The 26,453-nt window shown below is 38.5% G+C and overlaps 5 protein-coding genes across 5 annotated transcripts; 3 read left to right on the plus strand and 2 right to left on the minus strand.

Moving 5' to 3' along the window:
• Window positions 1-42: 42 nt before the first annotated feature.
• On the minus strand, window positions 43-10,695 carry LOC137945174 (uncharacterized). The gene is made up of 6 exons (XM_068790948.1): window positions 10,547-10,695; window positions 7,001-7,058; window positions 1,702-1,773; window positions 1,527-1,622; window positions 942-1,031; window positions 43-413 (listed from the first exon to the last, which is right to left on the minus strand). The coding sequence occupies exons 1-6, from the start codon at window positions 10,693-10,695 to the stop codon at window positions 369-371; spliced, it is 510 nt and encodes a 169-aa protein (XP_068647049.1). The 3' UTR covers window positions 43-368.
• Window positions 10,696-12,905: 2,210 nt separating this feature from the next.
• Window positions 12,906-13,692, minus strand: LOC137945175 (uncharacterized). Its single transcript, XM_068790949.1, has 5 exons — window positions 13,597-13,692; window positions 13,480-13,501; window positions 13,296-13,401; window positions 13,108-13,215; window positions 12,906-13,007 (listed from the first exon to the last, which is right to left on the minus strand). The coding sequence occupies exons 1-5, from the start codon at window positions 13,655-13,657 to the stop codon at window positions 12,906-12,908; spliced, it is 399 nt and encodes a 132-aa protein (XP_068647050.1). The 5' UTR covers window positions 13,658-13,692.
• Window positions 13,693-14,163: 471 nt separating this feature from the next.
• LOC137946191 (pentatricopeptide repeat-containing protein At1g59720, chloroplastic/mitochondrial) lies at window positions 14,164-16,355 on the plus strand. Its single transcript, XM_068792402.1, has one exon. The coding sequence runs from the start codon at window positions 14,394-14,396 to the stop codon at window positions 16,197-16,199; it is 1,806 nt and encodes a 601-aa protein (XP_068648503.1). The 5' UTR covers window positions 14,164-14,393; the 3' UTR covers window positions 16,200-16,355.
• A 196-nt stretch (window positions 16,356-16,551) lies between these two features.
• On the plus strand, window positions 16,552-18,395 carry LOC137946253 (putative pentatricopeptide repeat-containing protein At3g28640). Its single transcript, XM_068792477.1, has one exon. It carries the CDS (start codon window positions 16,552-16,554, stop codon window positions 18,094-18,096), a length of 1,545 nt encoding a protein of 514 aa, XP_068648578.1. The 3' UTR covers window positions 18,097-18,395.
• A 219-nt stretch (window positions 18,396-18,614) lies between these two features.
• On the plus strand, window positions 18,615-25,853 carry LOC137946746 (uncharacterized). The gene is made up of 18 exons (XM_068793056.1): window positions 18,615-18,779; window positions 18,862-18,987; window positions 19,178-19,237; window positions 19,336-19,449; window positions 19,790-19,877; window positions 20,205-20,350; window positions 20,507-20,608; window positions 20,732-20,803; window positions 20,895-20,994; window positions 21,198-21,280; window positions 21,518-21,595; window positions 21,690-21,788; window positions 21,900-21,950; window positions 22,068-22,124; window positions 22,210-22,251; window positions 23,444-23,531; window positions 25,000-25,304; window positions 25,690-25,853. Exons 1-16 carry the CDS (start codon window positions 18,615-18,617, stop codon window positions 23,528-23,530), a joined length of 1,470 nt encoding a protein of 489 aa, XP_068649157.1. The 3' UTR covers window position 23,531; window positions 25,000-25,304; window positions 25,690-25,853.
• The last annotated feature ends 600 nt before the right edge of the window (window positions 25,854-26,453 follow it).

The raw sequence follows: 26,453 nt of genomic DNA on the forward strand, positions 1-26,453 counted from the left end.
TCCATTTACATGTCAGAAGAAACTGGTCAAGAAAAATAGTCATGAAAGGTGCAAATTCTCTCCTCCTGGTCGAGAATGCCATTACTAGTGTTACTTTTTGAAGACCAAAACATTATGATAACTCAAAAGATGATTTTCAATAAAATTTAAAATAACAAACAAGACATAGTTCCGGAGGAAAATGGAGTATCCAACAAAAGAAAAAGGTGAATGGAACCCATAAAATGTATGACATCGTTCCACGTGATCCAGGTCCTCCCTTTACCAGACTGGGGGGCCACAAAAAAATGCCTGCTTACTGTTTGGTTACAGCGGCTACTTCCCTGAATCCAGTAATTGGCAAACACCAAGTAATAACAGCCGAGCACTCAGCCTGTTTCCTTCAAATTTCGATTTACATAATCAAGGTATCCCTGACCAAATGCAAAAAATACAAGCTGTAAATCAAAATGTAAATCCAGCATATGAAAGGTAAAAAATAAAAAAACCAGATAAATGCAACAGAACTCTTGATTTCCTGACTACTTTCAGTAATTTATCGAATAAAAAAAATACCAAATTTTCTACAAGTTCTACCATTTTCAAATTATACCCTGATTCCCAACATTAACGGATTGAACAACAGCAGAAACCCATCCAGGGTATTGTGTAAGCGAAGGTCCAGTCTTTTTATTAAAAAAAGATGAAGCAACCAAGAGTTTCCCTGCTAATTCTCTTTTTTCTCATAGAATAAAAAAACACATTATATCTTTTTATCATTCAAAAAAATAATTATTTTCCTCTTACAAGTCATGAAGTTTGCCACCCAACTCTCAAAATGCAAATCCAAATAACAGACACTGCAGATTCTTCAGACTACCTTGCACTACAAAACTCACCTAAAATTACAGAAGATTATTCCAAATAAATTTCGACCTGAATGGCAATAAAAAAAGTGCTACCTGTAGTATACCCACTGCAGCAAATTTGTCCACAATGGCTTTGGAAAGTGCATGCTGCAGGTTTAAGGGCCGCAAGAATGCTTCCACACACTAAAGAGCATCAGGCACAAGAAAGTCACCAGACAGTATTATCATTAGAAGCAGAAAGACAATTAAATGTGGATTATCTCATTATTAGAAATTACTGAATGCTCTAGAAACACATTATCCAGCCATTTCAGCAGCAGTATTACATCAAAATTAACAAACAATAAAGTTGTGCCACGGTTACTGTCACTGTTAGCAAGCTCACCCACGATCAACACTTTTGCAGCCACTCTCAGTATATTTCCCTTGCAGGATTCCATGCAGCTGTACCATTAGAAGATCATATAGTGGAAAGGGACATTGACAAGTAGTGACTGCTATTATGTTCACTAGTGGATGAGGCCCTAACAGTAAATGACAATAGCAGCACAATAATACTTTTGGTGACAGTGCAGGCAGCTGGAAGTTAAGGAAGCACTCATAGTTCCATGTTGACCATCATTTGTTCATTTTTCAAGAATATTACACTTTTCATTAACATAGATTCTGGATGTTGACCTTTGAAGTAAAGCGCTCGTCCCAATAAGTGTAAGGTAAACCTTCGAATTTTCCTGTATTCCGGAGCTCTTCCATAAAAAGTTTTACTGGCACTGCCTAATGGTCAGCACTAAAGGGTCATTATAATAAAATAAAATAAAAATAAAGTTAAAACTTTTTCCAGTTTTAAACAAACCTCCACGCTTCTGGAACCCTGAGAATCAAATGGGTAACCCACAATAAATCCTGCCAAAGAAAACTCTGAAATCTGTCCATGCATTATGTAACATGAGACTTGATTGTCAACCACATAAAATAAGATATGCATCTCCTATTCATGATTCCACAAGCAGCCAGCATTAGTGGCAAATCTTTCTACAAAAAATAATTAAAACAATTGAACTACAAAAAGAAATATATCCATCATTGAAAAACAACGACTTTCAGAGTTGGCAATAGTAGAAATTAAACTTATGGTGCGTTGCTCAGGTGCTGTGGTAGTCCAACTCTGCTTTCTTCTTCTAGCTTCCGTAGCAGGAGCTGTTCGTAGGTTAGCCCAATAGTAATGCAAAGAAATCCTACTGGTGCCAAAATTGAGATGTGTATATATATATATATTTTTCTTTTTTGGAATGGCATAGAGGAGGGAGTATAACAAAAAGAGGAACATTTGAGACAGGAAATTACATGTGCAATAGAAGGAACCCTTTTTTTAATTGAATTAAAAATGCAGAAAGGCCCAAGTTTAGATTGCTGAAAAAATTGAACAAAGTAAATAGTACTAAATGAAAACGGAAGTGTTAAGGAAAATATTGAGAAAAGGGAGAAATCATAATAGCTAAGAAAAAGTTGATTATTTAAAAAGTTTTGTTTAATTCTGTGGTTCAAATTAATCTTCAATATACAAGGAAAATTTGCAATAAGCATATCATGCTCACTTTGTTACTTTTCATAACAGATGCCATGCTAGCGTTAAAGATTGTCCAAAGAATAATTTTTTTTTTCTGTTCACTTATTTTCTGTTCTACCCTTATTTATGTCTATTTAACTACCATGTGTAATCAAGTCTATTGTACTTCTATTATTTAATAAAATAAACATACAAACAAATGACAGGGCAAAATCAACCTTAATCTTATTATTTTTGCAGTGGCTCAAACTTAGAGTAGTAGCACTAAGTGTGGTCAACCTATTATATCATAGGTTTAAGGGGCCTAGCTTTCACATTCCATTGATATTGAAGATGTAAAAAAGGTGAGATTGAGAGAAAAGAGAGGAATTAAGAGAGAGGGGAAGAAGGAGAAGAAAGAGACCAGAATTTGAGTCTCATTGGTGGTCGAGCTCGACCCCTTCTACTATTTACTAAGTCAGATTTAGCAAAGTACAAAAACGCACCTACATTCTTAAAATCACTTAAACCACTGACACCCTTATATCTCCCAATTTACATATCTAAATTACATAAAATTAAGTCTAATGACATAATCAAACATGTAGTATAAGATAATGTAGATCTCAGAAACATCTGCTGATGTAAAAAGACCAAAATACCCCCCAGTAGCTTTTCTAACAGAAGCTAAAAGAAGTATGAGGCGGAAAGGTGTCATAAGGTGGAGAAGGGCCACAATTGGGGTATAGGCCAATATGCTTATGAGCCTAAATTTCCGAGTTTTGTGTTTTAGACTTTTGACATACTGACAGACATTTATGATCGAAAGCCAGCACGTAAGTGAATAAGGCCACTTAAGAGTGGGCAACCATGGACATTGATTAACACATTGAAGTGTGCTGTTTTACATGATTATAAAGATTCCTTCTATGATGAAGTTGCAAATCTAGTGCAGATAGCCTTGTAAAATTTTATATTCTTCCCACAATTAAACCATTACTTGTTTTAGAGCTAAGGATTAAACCTGCAATAGTAGGAGAAGCCAAGAAGAATGTGTCAACCAGCTTGGAAGAGAGAATCTAAATGTGCAAATTATATGAAAACTGCAACATGGTATTGGTTCGGAAAAAGGTGTCCTAAGGTGAACATGCAAGGGGAAATCCTAATTGAAGGGCACCGGCTGTTTCAATGTAAGAAATGAAAGCTAAAAATAAGGTGGTCATGATAAAAAAAACTTTCACAAGGAAAGGGGTGGAATACATATCCCAGGCTCAATGAGGAAGAGGATACATCGAGTAAACATGGAGACAACCATCACCAAAAATTGGGCTAGAGTTATGAAATCTGAATTGTTCAATAATTCAAATATGATATTAATCCTGGAAATTTTGTTCATTGCTACTGCCACAGAAAAAGGTTTTTTAAGTAACGAATATATGGGAAGATGAGCAGTGTTATTACCAGCTCTTAGATTAAGAGAGAATGGCATTTGCTTGATAGTATGTATTGTTAAAAGTTTGAAAATCTTGGATGGTATAAATTGATTGCAAAGAAGAAAATTTGATGCGGGACGCTGGTGGTGGTGCTGCTACTATGAGGAAGAAGAGGAAGAAAGGAGGAAGAGAGGAAGAAGAGTGGAAATAGGGAGCCGAGAGCAGGGAGGGAAGAAGGAAGAGAAGAGTATGGGGAGGAAAATTTTCAAATTCATTCAATGATTCTGATTTCCAAACATCATGGGTTTAAATAGAGACCCAAAACCCTAGGGATATTTCAAAATGACCAAAACACCCCTGATGACAAAATGTCCCTAAAGACCAATATGCTCCTGAACAAATAAAAAAATTATTTCTACGGACAACACAAAATATAAATAAATAAAATAACAACTAATTTGTCCTAAATACCTCACTCCCCAACCACAATGTGGTGGGTCTTGTCGTAGTTCAGTGTCTTCGAGTATAGACTCGTGTAATTGGCGGCACACGAGGGGTTTCCTCACCAAAATTAGAATATGGCCTAACTGATAAAAATTTCTAAGAAGAACTTGGAGCCTCAGGATTATGCTCTCACCATATTTTTCCAACTGAAAGATTTGAAACAGGGGTAATATGAGCATTCAAGAACACGCATAAGAATCTTAGAGTGTCACTAGTCAAAGTGATATCCAAGAAGTTAACAATTTTACACCTGCTAGATAAGAACAACTTAAGAACTGCTTGGCATGATGTGATGGCAACTATTCCTATGATTTTCCTTTTGTCACCAAGATTAAAAATATTAAGATGTGAACAAGTCCATGACAAAAAGTTGAGATAGGCTTACTCGAGATAATTCACAGCCTTTCACCAGCCCAAGTAGTGGACTTAAGACCAAGCTACTCAAGAATAGCAAGGGGAGTAGTTGTTTGACAATGAAGAGGATTCAGAGTTTGGATGAAATTTCAAGTGCCATCACTAGAGAAAATTATGCAACTACTGCTTGCTGTTCACAGACCTCTGAGAGCATTACCCATGCACTGATAGTGGGCGTCTAAAACTGAACTCTGAGAATAGTTGAGAGATAGCCTAAGATCTGCAGGTGTGGGTGGTGTGATTTGTGATCATGCTGATCACAGTTTTATAGCTTTCTCCATACCAAGAGGGAAACAGACTCTTCAAAAATTGAAATGTGCACAATGGCTTTTTCATGCCTTTCATGTCAAGGGTGACTCCTATGTGGCAATTTCACACCTAAAAGAAGCCTTCTCACCTAGGCAATTTAATAGCTCGCATTTGGAAATGTAAGATCTTTCTAGGATGCTCAACCTCTCTTGAGTTCATAACTGATGTCCACAAACTCCATTACAGATTTGCTTGCAAAGGAACATTCAATTACTACCTTGTGAGAATACTCTTGTGAGGGGTCCCTTTTCATTATTTTCTTTGCTTAATAAATTCCATTTGCTATTTCCCAGAAAAAAGGATGTATATAAAAATTTTCTTATGAAGATTGGGAAATATGTCTGTAGTTTATGGGAGTTCTTAATATCTCACGAGTAAGATTGGCTAAGAAAGGAGAGCACGCATGGCCAACAAACACCTGCTTTGTGGTCATAAATGGTGAAAGTTGCAATTGCAAAGGTCATCTAAAAGGACATGGTGCAGAATAAAAGCTTTTAACAACACTCATCATCCTTATTCCTTGCAATGGTTTAAAAGAGGACTAAGACTAATTAAGAGAAATGTTATAACTTCTCTATCACTGAAAAGTACATTGAGAAGTCTAAACATGATCTAACATAGATGTATAGTTATCACATTTGAAGAGTAAATATGATGTGCTATAGATGTATAGTGGACACATTATTCCTGGTTGACCCTGGGAATCTGATTGACGCTACATGAAAGACACAATACTCAAAGACTATCAAATGACAGCAAAGGCAGCTGAAACCTACAAATCTCCAAGAGCCCTTCAGGTCTACAAGCGGATTAGCTCAATGTCCTTTAGCACAAATAGTCTTCAGGCAGATTTTACAAGGGCGATTCTCAGATATGCTTTATGGCTTCTAAAGAGAGACACTAAGGAAGCACATAAAGATGAAGACTCTCTTTAGGAAATCTAAAGATATATTTCCTGATGAATTACCTTTTGCGTCACCACCTATATATTTAGCACAAAATCTACTTAGAGCATGGTGCTAGCTTGCTAAACCGTGCTACCAATAGGATGTGGCCAAACGAACACAGTCAAAGACAAGTCATTGACCATTAAGAGAAATGATATATCTGTCCAACCTTTAGTCTATAGGTATTATCGCCTTGCTTGAGATAAATAGCAAACATGAAGAACATTATTGAGTAGATAAACATCAAATCCCACATAAAGTGGGAAGTGAAATGGGTCGTTGGTCCCTCCCTCTATAGAAAGAGGAATCTTGATTGCACTTTTCGAAGTGAATATGGAATTCCAACGATCTAGGTGGTGTATATATTCAATACTTTTGCTTCTATTAGTAAGCATACTCTTAAACAGTGACATCAGAGTTTCACACAGAGTTTCACAGTCCAGAGGTCTCTCTGATGTGTGCAAGTAGGTTCACAAGTTGATCCTCAAGGTAGTTACAGGAACCAGTTTGTTTCTTAGAGGCTTCTCCTTTTTTTTATAAAGAATGGCTTCTTAAAGGAATTTGTGGTTCATATATCCCAATTTGCAACTGCAATGGTTTCATAGAGGTATTTGTGGTTCAGCACTTTTATGATATCCACATTAATAGTACCAAACTCAAAAGTCAAGCTGACCTACTACAAGTTGCTTGTTGCTTGACCCATTGCCTTAAGACAGTACTGGCTTAGAAGCTTAGGAACCCAGGAGTTCAACAATGCCAAGGCAAGTCCTCACCAATGGTTGGCAACAATGATTTAAGTGTGCCCCAACATTTTAGTCCACATAGACCTAGAATGCAGTGCTAGTACTATTAATCTTTTCTCACAGTTAGACAACAAGAGTACACCTCTTTCATTAAAAAAAAATATGTTGCAACTAAAATATGCATGGAACTCTTAAATGTGACCCTACTGCACTAATACAAGTTTTATAGAATCCAGCTTTGGGAACAAGTACTTACCAAAACACTGAAGTCTTTTGCCATCAAATTGATCTTCGTCTTTTTCCGTACTAGAACACTGCTCAAGTGAATGTGGAAATTAAATGGTTAGCACAAACATCTCTCACAAGTCTAACAAGAACAGGGAGCAAACAAGTAAATTAGAGAAGAACAAAAAAAGCTACCATGGCCTGTTTTCTTTTTTTCTTTTTCTCTAATTGCAATACAGATTCTTTTTATTTTCAATTAAAAATAGAAAAAGGAGCAGATTGAGTTTGAGACTTGATTAGCAGATACTGACCAGATTATTAAATGTGATCACTGCAAATGGCTCAGCAGAAAAGAACAATATCTTTCTCTTTAAATTAAGAACAACATAGTTTACCACAGAAGTAGGATGTACAACCTATGGCCGCAGAAGTGGGTAAGGCCAAAGAATTAACAGAAAAATATAGTAACATCAAAGGCACTATGACCCAAATATGAGAAATAGTTTCTGGTTGCTGCCACCAGGTCTCTTGCTCCTATTCAGCCCAGCCCTAGTAGAAGTAGGTAACGGCACCAGGTGGACGGTCTATCCATCCTTAAGTGGTATTACAAGTCATTCTGGAGGAGCAGTTGATTGAGCAAGTTGTAGTCCTCATCTATCAGGTGTTTCATCAATATTAGGTTCTGTCAATTTTATAACAACTATTTCCAACATTTGTGGACCTGGAATCTTAGGAAAGATAAAACAGTTGACAGAGATAATCATCCAAGAGGCATATCTTTATTCCATAACAAACACCCTTTTGTTAAATAACTGATGTACAACAGATAAAACAATGCATGGGCAGGTAAAAGTTTAATTTGTTCCAGGCATTCAGAAATTCTAAAAGAAAAGCTGGCATCATCAAAAGTCACCAACTTACATTATGACATCACCACCTGATCACTGTGCTAAACTACAAAACAGTAAATTGCAGTAAAATGCCTAAAACCACAACCTAGCACGACATTCAGAAATATATATGTCGTGCAGCCCATTTACATATAGCAACTCCATTTAGTACAGCCCAAAATCTTATAAATGTTTTTTACTTTTTGAGAATGATGAAAATATTAAAGGAGAAAATAAACAGCATGATACAAGAAAAGGCAAAAAAAAAAAAAAAACAAAATTATATCAAGAAAGAGAAAAATAAAAGAACAAAATCAACCCACTATATCTCCAATGGATGGGGTCTCCAACAACAAGAGAGTGAAATAAGACAACGATACAAACTATATTGCCTGCTATTGAATTTGCACTCTGCACCACATGAACTCAAGAAAACAGATAGGAACCAGATAAAGCACACAAATGTCATCATAATAGATAAGTAAGCCCCACAGAGGAGATTCCGCAGATTTAACCAGCTAATAACCAAAAGGAATCTTCCTTCATGATCAAAGGAATGCAGCAAATGCAGAAGTGAAATTCTAATCCCACGCAGGAGAGCAGGAGATCTACCTCATCATTCGTGGCTTATATTTGTTTTTGTCATTATCCTCTAGTATTTGAGTGATAATTTTGCACTAGTACTAAATCAATTCCCAAAAAATTATTCCATGGACCATAAGCATTTTTTTATTACAAAATTTTCATGCACTTTTATGTGCATGAAGTTTAAATAACAATACCTCAACTTAGTATTTTATATGCACATGCTTACCTATTTGGAATTCTCCAATGAAATCTCTCTGCAATGCAATTTCTAGAGTCTTCTTCACACCGAAAGAATTTAGTGGAAGCAAATGGCCCGCTTCAAGTGGTTAGCTGAGGGCGATGCTAACACAAAGTTCTTCCACGCAATCGCCTCGGCCTAGCGCAGGACTAACCGGGTTACTTCCTTGTCTATTGACAATGAAGTAACCTCGGATAGGACCTCTATTACTGACGCTCTTCTCAGTTTTTTTTGCAGATCATTACAGAGAGAAGCACACCATCGCCCCGTCTGACTAGACTCCATTTCTCTTCGATTTCTCCTCGATTTCTCCCACCTTGGTGGCCTTCATTGAGCTTCCCTTCTCAGATTTGGAGATCGAAGATGCGGTATTAGGTCTTCCTCGAGATAAGGCCTCGGGGCCTGATGGGTACAACGGGGAATTTTACAGAATCTGCTGAACTACCCTGAGATCGGACATTATTTCCATAGTCCGCAGTTTTTATATTCGTGGAATCACTTTCAATAGTGCTGGTCCCTCTCTTATTGCCCTGGTACCTAAGAAAGCTATTCGTGGAATCACCTTCAAGAGTGTCGATGGCGCTTTTGGGAACCCGGGTTTGGCTGGCTTTGGGGGGGTGATTTTTGGTCCTGGAGGAACTGCTATTATGTCATACTCTGGTCCTCTCGATGTTGCAGACTCAACCACTGTTGAGCTCTCTGGCCTCCTCCACGGGCTTCACATCTACCAGGATGGCTTTAGTGGTCCACTGATAGTGGAGGGTGACTCCAAAGTCATCATTGGCTGGTGCTCCACTGCCTCCTTACCCCCATGGCGTCACTGACAGTTTTTTCTTGATATTATGGATATTGTTTTCACTACATCTTGTACTTGCTCCCATGTTCTTAGATCAGCCAATTCAGCTGTTGATTTATGTGCCAAATTGGGTCTCTCCCTGCAATCTCTTGTTGTTAGGGGAGGCCTCCCTTGATGTACTCTTTTGTTTTCCTTCGTAATAAAATCATCATCATCTAAAAAAAAAAAGGTGAACACACTTTTATTTCAAAGTTATCCTCGAAGAATAACTATGAAATTTATATTCATTGAATGAAAAGGATTTGATGACTCATAATAACTATTATGTATTGAATAAAGAATAACATTTTCAATGTTCATTGAGTTTTTTTTTTTTTTGAGGGGGGGGGAGGAGTTGTTCACTGTGATTTAAGTTCGATCTACACTGAAAACTATCTAAGCCAGGCTCATGTCTATCTACTTCATATCAACCCATAAAAGATGTTGTAAGATCTGATTAACTGTACTAGCCTGTGGTAATATCTGTATAATTGATCAAGAAAGAAATAATTTTATTCTTAATTGTCATTATTAACTGCTTATTGAGGAACTCAGCGCTGGTAAAACTGATGGATTAACCAGTTGAATCAAATCTAGTTGGTTGACCATGTCAATCCCCGATCTTGTTCAAACTTCAGTCAAAACTAAGTGTGTATTTATATTTGGATGATACTATGCGCATATATTATTTGCTTTTGTATTTGTCAAGGTGATGCAATGTTTAACATCTATAATATTTTGTGAATTGATCAACGTCCATAATTATGTACTAATAGCATAAAAATTATAATTACTAAATGTCAATAAGAATCAACTGGGAAAGAACTGCCAGAATGGCAGAGAAATAATTGGTATAGAAAACATTGTCCTTTTTATATTTTTATTTTAGAAAATTGTAAATTAACTCTTTTTAGTTATTGAAGTTCTAATCCCTAATAATAAACTCTCAAAAAAATCACTACATAAAAAGTAAAATAACAGAGGCACTTTAAGCCAGGTCATCCGCAGTCCAATTCTTAGTTTTACCTTAGAGGGGATGCAATTTTGTTATGAGGATCTGAGATTGCCAGACCCACATACTTCACTCCAACATCTAATCCAAGAAACCGTCCTCGCTCCAGTCTATTGTTCTTTAATGCTTGTTGAAACAAAACCATTGGCTGCATGAACTTCATCTATTTACAAATTAATCAAGTTAAACCATTGCCATCATATAAAAAACTATTTCAAAAAAAAAAAAAAAAAAAAAACAGAGTCAAACCATTATCCTTCTGTGAAAACCATCAAAACTAACATTATCATCTACTTGGTAAAGTTTTGAACCTTAACCAGTCACAAAGACTTTAACCATCATCAAGAAGTTCCTAACGAATATCTGCATTATCTGACTACTAATTTTTGAGACTCTCTGAAGAAAATATGATGCTGAAAGAAGAGCTCAAAACCAAAGTGCTCACAGGTTTCCAACACTTCAATGATCAAATGATTCTCATTTAGTGTTATATTATCATGAATATATCCCAATTTAAACCTACATTTTGAAGTTATCTATAGTATGAAATTCAATAGAGAAAATGTGCTCTAAGACTTTGGCTTGATCACCTAATTGAGGGGTTTCCAAATCTGAGGTTTTGGATTCAAGTCTCACTGTTAGTGCACTCGGTGGTTTGTGTATGCGCAACCAATACATCCCCCACTGAAAACCCAAACATGCAAAGAATGCACAACAATAAAGTCATTTCAGAAAAGATACTTTAGATTTTCTCAAGTTTTAGAATGCAGTAACATCATCTTTGCATTATTTTCTGTGTTGATGATTCTGCAGGGATAAGAAAAGCTCAGTAAAGATTCTGCATCTAATTTATGTGCCCTATTTTTTAGCGTCCCCCTCTACATGCACATATCAAGCATCCTAAAAAAGCTGATCAGTGAGTACATGGAGGCAATCTATAACTCTACTGAAGCTCCAACATGCATGGTTGAATCCCAGATAAACATCTCAAGCACCTGCTAAAGCTCTTCAAGTCAGATGCTAAGTGAAGAATCTTAAACAACTACAAGCCGAAGCCAAGCCTCACTAAGAAACTACTGCAACAATCAACTCCAGTCTAGAGCTGAAACTTACTAATTCTCTTATTCAGTGATTATGCACTCTATCATGCATAGATTAACCATAAGATGACTGTGGAATTTTGTCATTCCAATAGTTTGACACCAAAAATTACTAAGTGACTCAAAAATGATTCCCTAAACAAAATAGACAAAGTACAACTGCCAAAACCACTTCCACATGTTTCACAGGTAATATTCACTACGTTACAAGTATCTTAAGAGAAACGCCAACATAGGTGCCAGATACTTCAAGAAACAAAATAATGGTCAGGAAGAGTGCATCTAACAATTCCTCTTCCTGAATGATAAACTGTAAAGTGTACTCCTAATAGAGATATTCTTCTTACATAGTGTTAAAAGAATGAACTACTGGTATAGGTACAACGCCCACCTCCCCAATATTATTACCTATCTTGCACACTGGATAATGTCACAAGGGGGACATGGTTGGAATATGAAGGCAAGACCAGGCTTCACTACAATAGGTCAGGGAATGGGTGTCAAGGGAGCCCCTGGTTGGGACATAGGGGCAACACCCCAAGTTGCAGGGTCCGGGGGCTGCCATAGACCCTACCTAACCCATGATATGTACCCTATGTACAGTTGGGAACCCTACATATCACAAGAAGTCTAACCACAGAAGTGAAAGAAGGCCACCATCCATAGTTCTAGAAGGACAACCACTGTCCATTGTAAGTGAGGATGGCTACTGTCCATAATTGGTGTCCACCATCCATAGTAGGTAAAGTAGGTGAGCCACCTCATTTGAGAATGGTCCACAAAGGTGGCAAGGAGAAGCATATAAAATAAGGCATCCTCTCACCGACCTTCTACTGTTTTCTTCTTATGTGTATCCTAACACTATTGAAACCAAAAAGAGAGTACACAGTTGGACAGTCATCACTGGAAATTTTGGCAAAACCATTTTAGAAAAAACCTCTTTATTTCATTTGTAGTCTCTTCCTTGTGCATCTTCTTAGTCGTTCTTTAGCTGTTGTTCACTTCCCTGCACATGAACATTTCATGTGCAGTCTGGGCATTATGCATTCTTATTTTTAGACAACAATATATTGCAAAACATTTTATTATCATGTAATTTCGCAACAAATAGTAGTATATTTGCAGCCAAACAGAAGTCCAACCAATACTTCGATAAACAGCTCCACAACGTATCATGCATATGCTAGATTGAACTTCAAATGAAGATAAACCGCAGCATACAATCTACAAGTTATTACAAGCCCGTACCTCCTATGTTCTGAATTTTATGATTTCAGATTTTGGAAAGCAGTTCAGCAAGGATCTCGTCAGTCACCTTCACTTCTACACAAGCCCCGACTGCTGATGCAAGTCGCGCAGCTAATTGATGCTTGCACTGAAAAAAGTAAACGAGACCACAATTTTTCCCTCCAGCATTTCTGAATCAATTTTGATATGAGAGCAAAAGAATTTTGATATAAACAAAAGAAGGTTACCGTCAGTTGTTCCCCGCGGTTAATGGTTTCATAAAAGAAAGAGTAGCATGAACAATAGTGAAACGGGAAGCAAGTGTACTCTTCCTTCTTTCGTGATTCTCCCACCACCTGAACTCATGTTTCCGGTAAATATAAAACAAAAAAGAAAAAAGAAAGGAAGTTAGTGAAAAGGGAGGACAGACGAGAACCTGGAAAACAGAACGACCGCTCGGTTCCCCAATAACCCTTTTGACACCACGCTGGTCGACTATCCTAGTTGCACGCTCCAAGTTCTTCCCAAAGAGAAAATGGAGGCTGAAATTACTCCTCTTTCAGGCACTTTGACCAGCATGAACTCGAAGAGAAGAAATTAATAACGACGAGGTAACTCACATTGAGAGCTGATCGTCGGTCACTGCTGCATATTTCGTTGCAAAGAATGAGCGGGTGAATACACTAGAATTTTTGCAGGCTTTTCCTACAATAGAAGGAAGAGTGAAAGAGAGAAACCTGATGCGGATGATCTGATTTCACTCCAGATGGCTTCTGCTACTGAATTGGTTGCAGCCATAGTGTTTAGCCTTTGATTTTTGAGGTTTGATTTATTAAGATTCATATTAAACATTTGATAATAAAGACACTAAACTCAGAAAGAAAAATCAAGGCTTGCATAAACTGATCTGTACTCTACCAACACAAGAAAATATGCAATTTTTTTATTTTAAAATTAAAAATATTGAAGGATGGTAATGAAGCACATTAGTGATATCATGTAATCACGAATATAAAATACTTTGTATTACATTGGTTGATTAAATCCAACTCAATCTTTCAGTGAAAGCGAATTAAGTGAATTCACTTTCACCGGGGAAAATAGCCCCAAAAATGTTAGTGCTCGAGTAATTCACACTCGTTCAAGCTAAAACACGAGTAAAGCATCGAAATATTTCGATTGTGAACCCGTATCCAGTGCAGAGAGCTGTAGAGGAAGAACCAATTGAAATAGTAGAGAAGATAAATTGTTCGAATTCATGTTCGAATTCTGAACGTCTCTTTTACTTGATAAATTTACTAGGTTAAAAAGTTCCCTTTACATTTCTTCTCGAAAAGTCGGGTGAAGACAGTAGCGGACGAGAAAGAATCAGACAAAAAGATACAATCCATGCTTCAATCCATTCTCGCGCGGATTTGTTTCAGTCAGTTTAACGCGGATTGGCGAATTGATTCTGGCCATTCTTTCCCCATTTCCGACCCCAAAATGCATATTCGACCACTTCACGGGAGAGGCAAGCAGTCCTTCTCTACTAATGGGAACTACAGCAATGCCTCCGCTACCATCTCATTGCCTGTCATCTCCACACCACCAACTCCGCTTAGTACTCCAACATTGCAATTCAGTGCCTCACCTGAAACAAATCCACGCCCGCATTCTGAGGTCTTCACCTTCCATCCAACCCTACGATATTCTCTACTTAAACAGTCGTCTGGTCCATTTCTCTGCGATTTCCGATCTAAGTTACGCTACCCGCCTTCTCGATGCTATACAAGACCCCAACTCCTTCATTTTTAACACCCTAATCCGTGCATACGCTTGCACTTCTAACCTCAAGCACCACGCTATCCTCCTGTACATTCGCATGCTCGCTGATGCTTACGTTGTTCCAGACAAATTTACGTTCCCGTTTGTTCTCAAGGCGTGTGCCTACTTGTTTGCAGCTTCGGAAGGAAAGCAAATCCATTCCCACATCCTGAAACTTGGCTTTAGTTCTGATACGCATGTGAACAACAGCTTGATTCATTTTTATGCGACGTGTGGGTTTTTGGAGCTTGCAAGGAACTTGTTCGATGAAATGCCTGATAGAACGGTTGTGTCGTGGAATATTATGATTGATGGGTATGTGCGGTGTGGTCAGTTTGCGACAGCGTTGGAACTGTTTAGGGAAGTGCAGAAGGGAGGGTTTGGTGCCGATGGGTTTACTATGCAGAGTGTCGTGTGCGCTTGTGGTGGACTTGGTTCTATTTCCTTGGGAATTTGGTCTCATCTATATGTGATGAGGAAGTGCGAAAATGGTGTCGCTGGCGACGTTTTGATGAACAACTCGCTCATAGATATGTATGCCAAATGTGGGTCCGTCAGGATGGCGTGGCAACTGTTTGAAGAAATGCCAGAGCGGGACGTAGCTTCCTGGAACGCCATGATTTTTGGGTTCGCAATGCATGGATATGTCAAAGAGGCATTAGACGCCTTCTCTCGTATGTGCATAACAGGAAAGGTAAAGCCTAACTCGATCTCATTCGTTGGTGTTCTAACTGCATGTAGCCACGGAGGTTTGGTTGGTGAGGGTCGTAGATACTTCCATTTAATGGTATCAGAATACAAAATTGCACCCCAAATTGAGCACTACGGATGTGTTGTTAATCTTCTTGCTCGTGCTGGCTTAGTGGAAGAAGCCATGGATGTTGTGTCTGCTATGCCCATTAGACCAGATGTGGTGATTTGGAGAAGCCTTCTTGATGCTTGTTGTAAGAGAAATGCTGGAGTTGAGATCAGCGAATTAATGGCTCAGCAAATTCTAGAGTTGGATGGCGGATTTTCTAGTGGAGTCTATGTGCTTCTGTCCAGGGTCTATGCATCAGCAAACCAATGGAATGATGTTGGAATAATTAGGAGATTAATGTTTGAGAAGGGGGTGACGAAGGAACCCGGTTGTAGTTCAATTGAGTTGGATGGTATAGTTCATGAGTTTCTTGCTGGTGATTCTTCACATCCAAGAGCAAAAGAGATATACGACATGTTAAGAAAAATTGAAGAGAAACTGGTAGAAGTTGGATATGAACCCGATACGTCTCAAGCTCCAATGATTTCTGGAGTAGAAGAAGGCAAAGAGCGCTCACTTTGGTTGCACAGTGAGAGGCTTGCAATTGCTTTTGGCTTGCTCAATCTGCAACCAAGTGTGCCAATCCGTGTCCTGAAGAACCTGCGGGTGTGTAGTGATTGTCACACAGTGACAAAGCTGATTTCAAAAGTTTTTGATGTGGAAATTATTGTAAGAGATAGAACAAGGTTTCACAGGTTTAAAGGTGGGGCATGCTCATGCATGGATTATTGGTGATACTGGGTATAACATGTTCGTTCGTTGGTAATTGTTGATGTTGGGGATGGCTTTTGATGCAATCTTCCCCTCTTGATGTCTTTGTACAACATGTGAAGTTGGTTATATGCCTATCTCAAAATAACTAGTTTGAACTTCTTTCCAAATCAACATATTTGTTCTCATTAGTCTATGAGATTATTTTTTAATAACTCTGGGTTCTTATGTGGATAATTTGGGTGAAGGTTTACATGTAAAATTGGGTCATAAGTTTATCTCAAAATTACAAACCATCTTAGAAAACTTCTTTCTTTAACTAACTAATAAATTCAACATCGCTGGACTCTGACGCGAATAATTAAAATGCGTGTTCATGATCACTCCTGGTGCTGCCGGCGGCAGCAGCCTCCAAGGATGGAGATGGTGTATGTCTCTGGTCCAGCGCTGCTCCAACATGCGACAGCTCAAATCTATCCACGCAGTATTCGTAGTACACGGCTTCCACCATAACAATTACGCTCTCAGCAAGCTTATCGTCTTTTGCGCTCTCTCCACCTCCGGCAGCCTCCCGTACGCCTCAATCCTCTTCCAGCACTCCCCTCAAGCCCCCAACGCCTTCATCTACAATACCCTCATTCGGGCCCACTCTCGCGGTCCCCAGCCGGAGCACGCTCTTTCCTTTTTCCGTCTCATGCTCGCGGAACCTAACATCACCGCCGATCACCACACTTTTGCTTTCGCTCTGGCCGCATGTGCTAACATACCGTCCTTGATATTCGGTCGTCAACTTCATTCCTTGGTTTCAAAGAATGGATTGGACACCTGCGACAATTTTGTCCAGACGGGTCTTGTAAGAGTCTATGCGGGGTGTCATCTACTGGAGGAAGCGCATCAGATGTTCGACGAAATAGACAAACGAGATGCTGTCATGTGGAATGTTCTTATGAACGGGTATCTGCGATCTGGTTTTGCTTCTAAGGCGTTGACTCTCTTTCGGAATATGTTGCTTTCGGAGGTGGGCCCTGATAAATTTTGCGTTGCTACAGGGATAACAGTTTGTGCGCATCTCGGTGCGCTCCGGCAGGGGCAATGGATTCATGACTATATAAGAGAGAATGGTTTGGTTACAGATGTTTTTATTGGTACTTCGCTCGTCGATATGTACGCGAAATGTGGATACATTGATAAAGCTATTGAATCGTTTGAAGAAATGGCTGAACGGAATGTCTTCTCTTGGGCTGCCATAATTGGTGCATTTGCAATGCATGGGTTTGCAAAAGAGGCATTACATTGTTTGGGTAGGATGCAGGAAGAGGATGTGCTCCAGCCTGACGGGGTTGTTCTTCTCGCCGTTTTGACTGCATGTAGCCATGCTGGCCTCCGGAAAGAGGGTTACCATTTACTGCACAGTATGGAGAAGCAATATGGCATCAGACCAAAACATGAGCACTATAGTTGCATGATAGATCTCCTCTGTAGAGCTGGTCACTTGGAGGAGGCTTTTATGCTTATACAAGAAATGCCCATGAAGCCTCTTGCATCTGTGTGGGGTACATTACTGAGCGGTGCTAGAATTTGTGGGAATATTGAGCTTGCTGAGATCGCAGCAGAGGAGCTTGTACATCTCGAAGAGGCCGGTGAAGCAGAAGAAGAAGATGGCATTTATGTTCAGTTGTCAAATGTTTATTTAGGTGCGAGCAGGCGAGAAGAAGCAAGAAGGGCGCGAATGATGATGGGGAGTCGTGGAGTTAAAAAGGCGCCAGGCTGCAGTGCAATCGAGGTGGATGAGAAGGTGAACGAATTTGTTGCAGGGGATGAAGCTCACCCTCGAAGAGCTCAAATTCTAGCAATGCTGACTCTTTTACACTACCATATCATTGAAAACCAAAAGTTATGTGCGTGTAATTCAATTGATTAACACAGTGCAATAATGTTGCATCGGAAGCTTAGATTTCCATGGTAATATCTGTATCCGTTTTCAGTCATCCGGAGGCCTGTAAACTAGCATGTTTCGGTCTACTATCTCTTCTTTTCTCTTTCATGGCAGTTATTTCCAACGAGGTTGAGTTCACAACTGTGAACAAATGCATATAGAGCAGTTGTTTGGTTTTTTTGTATTCAGGGTGTATTGTATAGTTTAAAGCTGGTTCAGAGTAGTAGCATTGTGACCACTCCTTGCAAGAATGGTGAATGAAACTTATTTAAATGGGAGTTGAAGATTCATTCCAATTTTTGTATGACTGAAAGAGATTATTAGCCCAAATATTAATTCATGAACCATATAAATTTGAATCCACACAAAACAATCAGAGCCAGGTTCAGCAAAATCTCAATGAAACACGGAGCACGCATTCCATAGAGTCCCCACTGCCTCATCGACTCACAGACCATTGACTACCGAGCAAGCTACGTGATCCAGTAAACGAAAATCAACAAATGCAGTTTTCCTCTTACGCCTCCCTGCACACAATGCTGAGTGACATTAAGCTCCCGTTGCGGCTCTTTCTCCACACCGGAGGCTCCTTTGGAAGAGAGACCCGAAGCTTTCTCTGCCTCTGCAATCGGAGAGTTTGCACGACGCCTATCCGTAGTTCTCAGCAGGTTCTCTCTCTCAGAGCAAGTGAGCAAGCACATTTTTACATCTGCGTTTTGGTTTGTCTTTTCATGTTCTTCTGTCATGTAGGCCGGTGAGCAACTTCTGTTGGTGGTTGGCGGTGGCGCAGCTGGAGTTTATGGAGCAATTAGAGCTAAAGAAGTAGCGCCTCATTTGGGAGTGCTGGTTGTTGAGAAGGGCAAATTCTTATCCAAGGTCAAACTTACTCTGATTTCACGAGTTCTGACTACAGCTAATTGGTGGCGTTATGCCATTCTTGGACTGCCTTCTTCTTTCCTTCCTTTAAAAATACAGTATTTTTACTCCATGACCGTTATAAAATGCTCTTTGTTCTCTTTGTATTTTTTTCTTTCTGGGTTTGTATGAGATTTTGTTTAATCTTCAGGTCAGAATTTCTGGGGGTGGACGTTGCAATGTTACAAATGGTCATTATGTGGATAAAATGGTACTATCTCGCAATCTGCTCTGAAATTTAGAGTAACTGAATGTTTGTATGCAAATATTCTTACCCATATTCGGTTCATCTTGTTTTCGTTGATGTAGGTTTTGGCCGAACATTACCCTAGGGGTCATAAAGAACTACGAGGATCATTTTTCAGCATGCATGGTCCATTAGATACAATGTCTTGGTTTTCTGACCACGGCATCGAGCTTAAGGTCGTTTCTGGAACTTACATATCTCAGAAATTTCCTTTCTGAATTGAAAAAGAATTAGTTGGGGAATAGGGTCAGACATTTTTGTGAGCAACCTGGACTCACCAGTTGTGGGACCCAAGCAAGGCTAAGGTGCAGTCCAAGAAAATGCTATCTAACTAGCTGCCTGATGAATATATTGTTGATAATGTACAACCAGAGGCAATTGATAAGATTGCTAACTGTTCACTCTACGCAAATATTCAGATATTAGCTCTATAGTAACTATTCGATTCTTCATTTGAGTCATTGGTTACTGATGGTATTGTTTCACAAGAGTTTTCTTTGTCATCTTTCTCCATAGGTTGAAGATGATGGAAGGGTTTTTCCGGTCACCAACAACTCTGCTTCTATAATCGATTGCCTTCTTCATGAAGCAAAAAAAATTGGCGGTAAATTCTATGTATTAAACACGTCTTTGATGCTTCTCACTTTATATACTTGCTTTCTGTAATATGTTTCCTGTTGTTGTGCTTGGTACTTTATTAGGATGTTTGTGGGAATCATTTACATAAAGCACAAGTCTAAGTTTATTTGAGTAGCAGTTTAGAAGTTTCAGGGTTGAAATCATAACTCATGGTTGTGGTCGGGGAAAAGGTGTTCACTTTATTGGTAAATGTTATGGGGGTGACTTCCCTTGGTATTTCATGGGTCCAACACATCTTTGTCCCATGGCTTTTAATTCTGCAAGGGTATGTTTGAAACAATTTCTTTATCAGTCTTGTTGCAGGCGGGGAAAACTGTGACCAATGCATCAACTACTGTCAGTGGGAAATTCATTCTCAAGATTGAGAAACGCTCGGTTGACTTGGTGGAAAACATAGGAGCTGACTATTTGTTAGTTGCTAGTGGGAGTAGCCAGCAGGTGACCTATGAATGGAAGTTTGTTCTACAGCGTCTAGTTTTGTTTTTAAATTTGTACATTGCCTGTTGTGAAATAAACCTAGATTCAGTTTCTGGAGTCCATTGTAGCTCTACACGCATGAAGCTGCCCTATGAACCAGCTTCAGTTTGTTGGCAGGGTTATGCTATTGCACGTCAACTTGGTCATTCAATTGTTGATCCAATTCCAAGTCTATTTACTTTTAAAGTTGATGATGCTCAATTAGCAGAATTGGCTGGGGTAAGTATGTTTGGCATTTATAAGAACCTTCATCCCAAAATCATATTTGAGGTTGCTGGTAAACACCTTGAGGAGGTCTGGGCAATTCTTTATCTTCTAATTTAATTATACTCTACTTATCAGGTCACATTTCCAAAAGTTAAGGCAAAGCTGGAAGTGGAAGATACCTATCGCCATATCCCTCAGATGACACAGGCATGTGTATTTGTCAACATGACTCTGATAATTTTTTTTTTTAATGTATTTCTTTTTTGTTCATTTTTAATTGAGGACTTTGAACATTTAGGTGGGGCCCATGTTAGTGACACATTGGGGACTCAGTGGACCTGTGGTTCTCCGTTTATCTGCTTGGGGTGCTCGTGATCTATGTGGAATGAACTACAGAGGTATAACCACTTCAGTTATGATTCTGTGCACATATCTGCATTCAAAATGATGCAAACAACACGCAGTGGGGATGATATTCGTTACTGCTGCTGATAAACCAGATATTTTAATGGTTTTGAGGGCTGAGTATGAGGATGCAAAACCTAGTTGTATTATATTATTTCTTCTCTTAAAAGTGCCAATCAATTATTGTCACGTGCAGGAACTTTGTTGGTTGATTTTGTGCCAGATTTTCATATAGATGATGTGAAGCAGTTTTTTTTCCATCACAAGGATCAGTTTGGGGTTTGTTTCAGCATAAAGTATTTCAATTATCTAACTTGCTTTTCTTTTAGAACAAATTGTTTAAACTCTGATTTGGATAAGGATTTGACAAATTATTTCAATGTGTTCTGGTTGGGAACTTAATTTCATGCTCCACTGGTCTGTTCTGCTATTAGAGGAATTCAAGTTGAAAATTTCTCATGCCTCTTTTCCATTTCATGAATTGCTATGGAAGTAACAAAATTGGGTTTATTACAGAAGCAGAAGTTGCTCAGCTCGTTTCCTCCACTGCTTGGCTTGGTGAAAAGATTTTGGAAGTATCTTCTGGAACATGAGGTTTGGACCCCTCCATATATTATCAAGCCATTTTTTTGTCTTAATCTTCAACTTTCATCAAATGAAGCATTCCTTCTCATGTTTCAACTATCAGGGATTAGATCATGGTGTTGCATGGGCTTCAATCTCAAGTAATGCCATAAGTTCTCTAGCTACTTTGTTGAAAAAATGTCCCTTTGAGGTGACAGGAAAGGTAAAAGTATTTGGTCAGATTTTTTGGATTAAAAGATAAAATCTCGAACTTAAAATTACTGAAATTCAAATGTCACTTATACTACGTTCCTTTTCTTGTTGTCAAATGAAGGGAAAATTCAAGGATGAATTTGTAACAGCAGGCGGGGTTCCACTCTCAGAGGTTTTTTTTTTTTTCACATTTGCATCGAGTCTCTCTGTTTTTTCTGTTTCTTCTTTTGTCTTTTCTTCTTTCCACCTGTCCTTGAGTCTAACATAATTCCTTGTATTTCATGTGAAGGTCACACTAAAATCCATGGAAAGCAAGATAAAACCTCGATTGTTCTTTGCGGGAGAGGTAGGATCTTTCTTGACTTTTTTGGAAAAGTTCTACCTTAACTTGGCAGATTAACATGTGCTGAGACCTAAATTTAAATGTATAGGTTTTAAATATTGATGGGGTAACTGGAGGATTCAACCTTCAGGTACGTCTTATGTTGGAAGTACTGTATATATGAGCCTTTTCTTATGAAAAGTTTCTATGCATGGAGATAAGTGGGCAAAAATGTGAACGAGAATCAGCTTCCAACTGCCCAAAAAAAACAATAGTGTATTCTTTGCAGCCAGGATGAAAACATTATATCACATCCAACCTCCAAAATTCATGTCTAGACATCTGATCATCCAGAGTGTTTGGTTGTGAAAAATTGCTTCTAACATTCAGAGAAAATGCTCATTTAGTCAGTAGGTCAGTTCAGACTATAACGTATAATTGAGTTCTCTTAGGTGGAACACTATCTGGTACTGGCACAATTTGTGTCAAAGTTTGAGTAGAAAGCACGGGGACAGGGAACAGAGGAATGAGAGAGGGTTCTCCTTGTGTTCTCCTAAAATTCATAATACTAGTTCTTCTAACCATAATGACTAGTGGTAGCTACCCAAACCTTGAAGGCAGGACAGTGTAAAACTCAGCATGTGCTCACTAATTAACATAACATTGCCTATATTAAACTTCTGGCTTGGTGGGTGGACCTAAGCACATGATGCTTTTAGTTAAAACAATACCAGCTTCAAATTTTGACAACCATTTATCTTTGTCACAATGTGGTGACCTGACAACATTATTCAAGGGGCAAGTGGCTGCAAAACTATCTTTGGAAAGAGTCTCGTGGAGGGATCACCTCAAGTTTTCTATTAGGTACCAAACGGGTCAAATGTAGAGTCAACTGGATTTATACTTTGAAACCCTGCATGTTTTTGTGATTCATTTTATAACCTTACATTCTCGGAGTGAAATTCAAAAACTCTCAATTTTTTAAACTAAGCAACTCTTTATATAAGTTCTAATTGCAAATACAGAGGAGGGAAGCCATAAAAGGTTATATAGCATCACCAATGCCCCTCAGGTCCTCCCCCTGGACTCATTCTGTGGCTTGATACATTTCACCATATAGCATATGTACAGGCATTTTTTAACCGCCCATCAAAGGGTTCTATCATAATTCTTATTAGTTCACTCCAAAATATAGTTATGCAATCATTTCATATGTCTCATTGTAATGTCTCCAGAATCTCCTTAAATTACCCATTATTCTTATGATAACAGTTACCGTGGTACTTTTTAAAAGAAAAAAGCACTTCTTTGGACCAAGTCTTTTTTTTTTTTTTTCCTTTCAGAATGCCTGGACTGGTGGTTACATTGCTGGGACAAGTATTGGGAAACTTGCAGCTGATGTATGCCAGAGAGAGGAAGAGAAATTTTGAGGTATGAGACCAATGACTTTGCTGGCGAATGGAAAGAATTTTACTTGAAGTTTAATGGGCTCTGCAGTCATATGACATGTTGAATTTATATTTGGATTTGGACAGCTAGCATGTAGTGAAAATCGGTCTTCTCAGTTTCACTAAGCAGGAACTTGCTCTTTGGCCACTATTTCAGAAGTGTGGTCAGATTCAATGGCAGTTAGTCAACCTCCTAATTTAAGAAACATTGCCTAGTACCTGATAACCATGACCTTGGACGGTGGATGCTACTCTTTCAGTTTTGCCTTTTGAATTTCGAAAGTTCTTTCATATTTTTTCTTATTTAGAACATGAAAACAGTTAAGAGTAGCCAGAATTTAGTGGCAGTATGCCTGAATAAAATGTACACATCAATTTCCTCTTTTATGCTGTATAGAGACCTGGTAGGCTTACTGCCATGGCATTTCAGCTACATTAATCTATCCGATGGTCCATATTCTTAGCATATGTAAGTCTTTATTGTTTCCATTTCCGATCACGAGAAGCTGTAGAGGTGTAATTTTTCTCTGTAAAGCTTTGGTTGGAAGTCCAAAATTATGAAAGTTTTCAAATGCCAGAACTCAGGTAACTTCCAACCATTATCCAGACTCCTTAAATTTGACTAACGAAAATTGTTGCTCCAATCATTAATCATTTGTGTTTGGAACACATAAAGTGGAGAGAAAAGTAAAGGAAGAGAAAAGAAAAAGAAAGAGAAAAGAAAAGAAAAGTGGTTTCTTTTCTCTTGTTTGGATGCCCATAGAAAATGAGAGAAAATGGAAGAGAAATACAGTTTCTCTTGTTTAAATACATGTGGAAAAAAGAAAAGAAATGAAAGTTAGGAAATTTTAAAATTTTGATGATTAAAATTTTCTCTCAATTTTCTGTTTCTTTTCTTTTTTCCCCAAATTCCATCATTTTGTGAGAGAAAATTTATTAACTAAGAGAGAAAGTGATTTTCTTTCTCTTATTTTCTTTTCTCTCAATGATTCTCTGCTGCCAAATGATCTCTCCTTTTGCTTTCTTTTCCGTGGGTTCCAAACAGGCCTTAGAGTAGTAAAGCAGTTAGTTATCCCAAGAAAAATGTTAAAGAACTAAGTGAAGTGCCTTATTGTTCGTCCCCATCGTATAAATGCTCTATTACCTGAGATAAAAGGAGGACAATTCAAAGTGCTTTAGTGGATAGCCAGGCCTTAAATCTCTAAAATACCATTTCATTTTTGCAATCTAGGAACTTATTATTGTTGGTGTAAAGCTAATTCCTTAAGAGTTTTGACCATTCATGAATGTTTGAGATGGTAAAAAAAACCAGTGCTACAAGTAAAGTAAGATCAAATTTGATGGGTTCACATCGTCTTTGAGTTTTCCTGTATCTAACATGCTGCAACTTGTGCTGTCATTATTCATGGAGGTCCTGCCATCTTTTTTGAGCTTAAGCTTTCGCGTTCCAGGTGAAGCAGTTATTGAAGAGTCTCAAGCATCCATGATTGCCCATTTTAGTATAGGCACCACAGGGAGAGCAGGAGATGTTTTAGTAAGCACTCTGTTTAACATCTGCTTATGCCATGTGTCCTGGCGTGTGGAGCAAATCAAATCTTCTGGACATTAATCAAATTCAGCAAGCAGGTCATTGAAGGCTGTATTGTCCAAGTTAAAAAGCTTTCACATGGATAAAGGCACTAAATATCCGGAGTCAACAAAATGTGACATTAAAGTGCTGCATGTATCATTACAAGAAAACGAAATCATTGAAAAGGTATATAGCTTTCTTTCCCTAAAAGGATTTCAATTTTCAGTAACATTCTTCAAGATCGAATGCCCCACTTTGGACAGAATACAAATCAAACTACTGAAACGGTGGTTTAGGAGTTTAGAATGAGTTCATTCAATCATTAGAGTGGGTAGACAATTTTAGAAAGGTGACGAGGCCAACTTGGCATTGACTCAATGATCCAAAGGAGTCCTGTTCAATTCGAAATATTAAGTCTCTAAACTCTAATAATTTGAGGCTGCAACCCCGGTTCCATTCCACTGGTTTTATATTGCAGTTATTGGTGAAGGGCGACTAAGATGTGAGATGGTGAAGATTTACATTGAATTTATATTGATTTTATAACAGAGTATTTACAGCGGAAAATCAGGTTTTTCTGCCTCTTGGCGAATTGGTTTTCTGCCTCAGAACGGGATCGTCTTGTCCAAGCATATAAAGCACATCAAGTCATTTGTCACATTACACTAGTCATCACCTGGAGGAACACGGCATACAGTTTGGCGTCGTTGGACACTGAATGTCTCAACCCATCATTGCCTGCAACTCATCTCATCACTCTTTATTCTCTGTTTCAACTGGATTGTTTATTGCAATTCTACAATATATAATACGGGAGTGTGATTCGTACTGGTTTTCGACCTGTGCTTTAGTCAAATCCGGGTTTAATCCGCAAACTAAGATCTGATGAGTTATCGAGTTTTCCAATCAGGACTACAAATATAAGAATCAAATTGTGTCGTCCACCTCAATATCCAACACGTATATAAGTGATGCAAGCAAGGGAGATTAAGATTGGAGAAGAGAGTTGATGTTTCTGGTTCATGGTCAATTAGCTGAGGTGAGGGATTCTAGAAATATATTGAGAGATATGGTTAGAGGTCAATTTTATTACGTTGGCAATTGGAACTTCGATACTGGGAAGAAAGAAAAAGAAGACAGACGAACCTAAAAACTACCCACTCCATCATGTCTAGTCTCCCATGAAAATAAACATGGGTTGACAACCAGAAGGAAATTTGAGCACTATAACAGGGGAGAGAATCAGATGCTTCAGCCTGGAATTGCCAAGTGTGGAAATCTTGATAGTTACCCCGATTGATTTCATCTCTTCCCCTAAAGACCTTTTTGACTTTA

This window comes from Aristolochia californica, unplaced genomic scaffold (assembly GCF_029961685.1).
Source record: "Aristolochia californica isolate CCGP_79_NKW_82.1479 unplaced genomic scaffold, dmAriCali1.0.hap1 SCAF_12, whole genome shotgun sequence".
Lineage (NCBI taxonomy): Eukaryota > Viridiplantae > Streptophyta > Magnoliopsida > Piperales > Aristolochiaceae > Aristolochia > Aristolochia californica.

Bases quoted from the DNA above. Each gene is read 5' to 3' on its own strand.
- LOC137946191 (XM_068792402.1), top strand. From the start codon at position 14,394: ATGGGAACTACAGCAATGCCTCCGCTACCATCTCATTGCCTGTCATCT.
- LOC137945174 (XM_068790948.1), bottom strand. From the start codon at position 10,695: ATGAAGTTCATGCAGCCAATGGTTTTGTTTCAACAAGCATTAAAGAAC. The intron at 1,774-7,000 runs GTAAGTACTTGT...ATGCATGGACAG, and splicing joins CAAAAGACTTCAGTGTTTTG to ATTTCAGAGTTTTCTTTGGC. The intron at 414-941 runs GTAGCACTTTTT...GCATTTGGTCAG, and splicing joins CTGCAGTGGGTATACTACAG to GGATACCTTGATTATGTAAA.
- LOC137945175 (XM_068790949.1), bottom strand. From the start codon at position 13,657: ATGGCTGCAACCAATTCAGTAGCAGAAGCCATCTGGAGTGAAATCAGA. The intron at 13,216-13,295 runs GTTCTCGTCTGT...ACATGAGTTCAG, and splicing joins GCGGTCGTTCTGTTTTCCAG to GTGGTGGGAGAATCACGAAA. The intron at 13,008-13,107 runs GTAACCTTCTTT...TACTTTTTTCAG, and splicing joins ACCGCGGGGAACAACTGACG to TGCAAGCATCAATTAGCTGC.
- LOC137946746 (XM_068793056.1), top strand. From the start codon at position 18,615: ATGCAGTTTTCCTCTTACGCCTCCCTGCACACAATGCTGAGTGACATT. The intron at 20,351-20,506 runs GTGACCTATGAA...GTTTGTTGGCAG, and splicing joins CTAGTGGGAGTAGCCAGCAG to GGTTATGCTATTGCACGTCA. The intron at 20,609-20,731 runs GTAAGTATGTTT...TCTACTTATCAG, and splicing joins AATTAGCAGAATTGGCTGGG to GTCACATTTCCAAAAGTTAA.
- LOC137946253 (XM_068792477.1), top strand. From the start codon at position 16,552: ATGATCACTCCTGGTGCTGCCGGCGGCAGCAGCCTCCAAGGATGGAGA.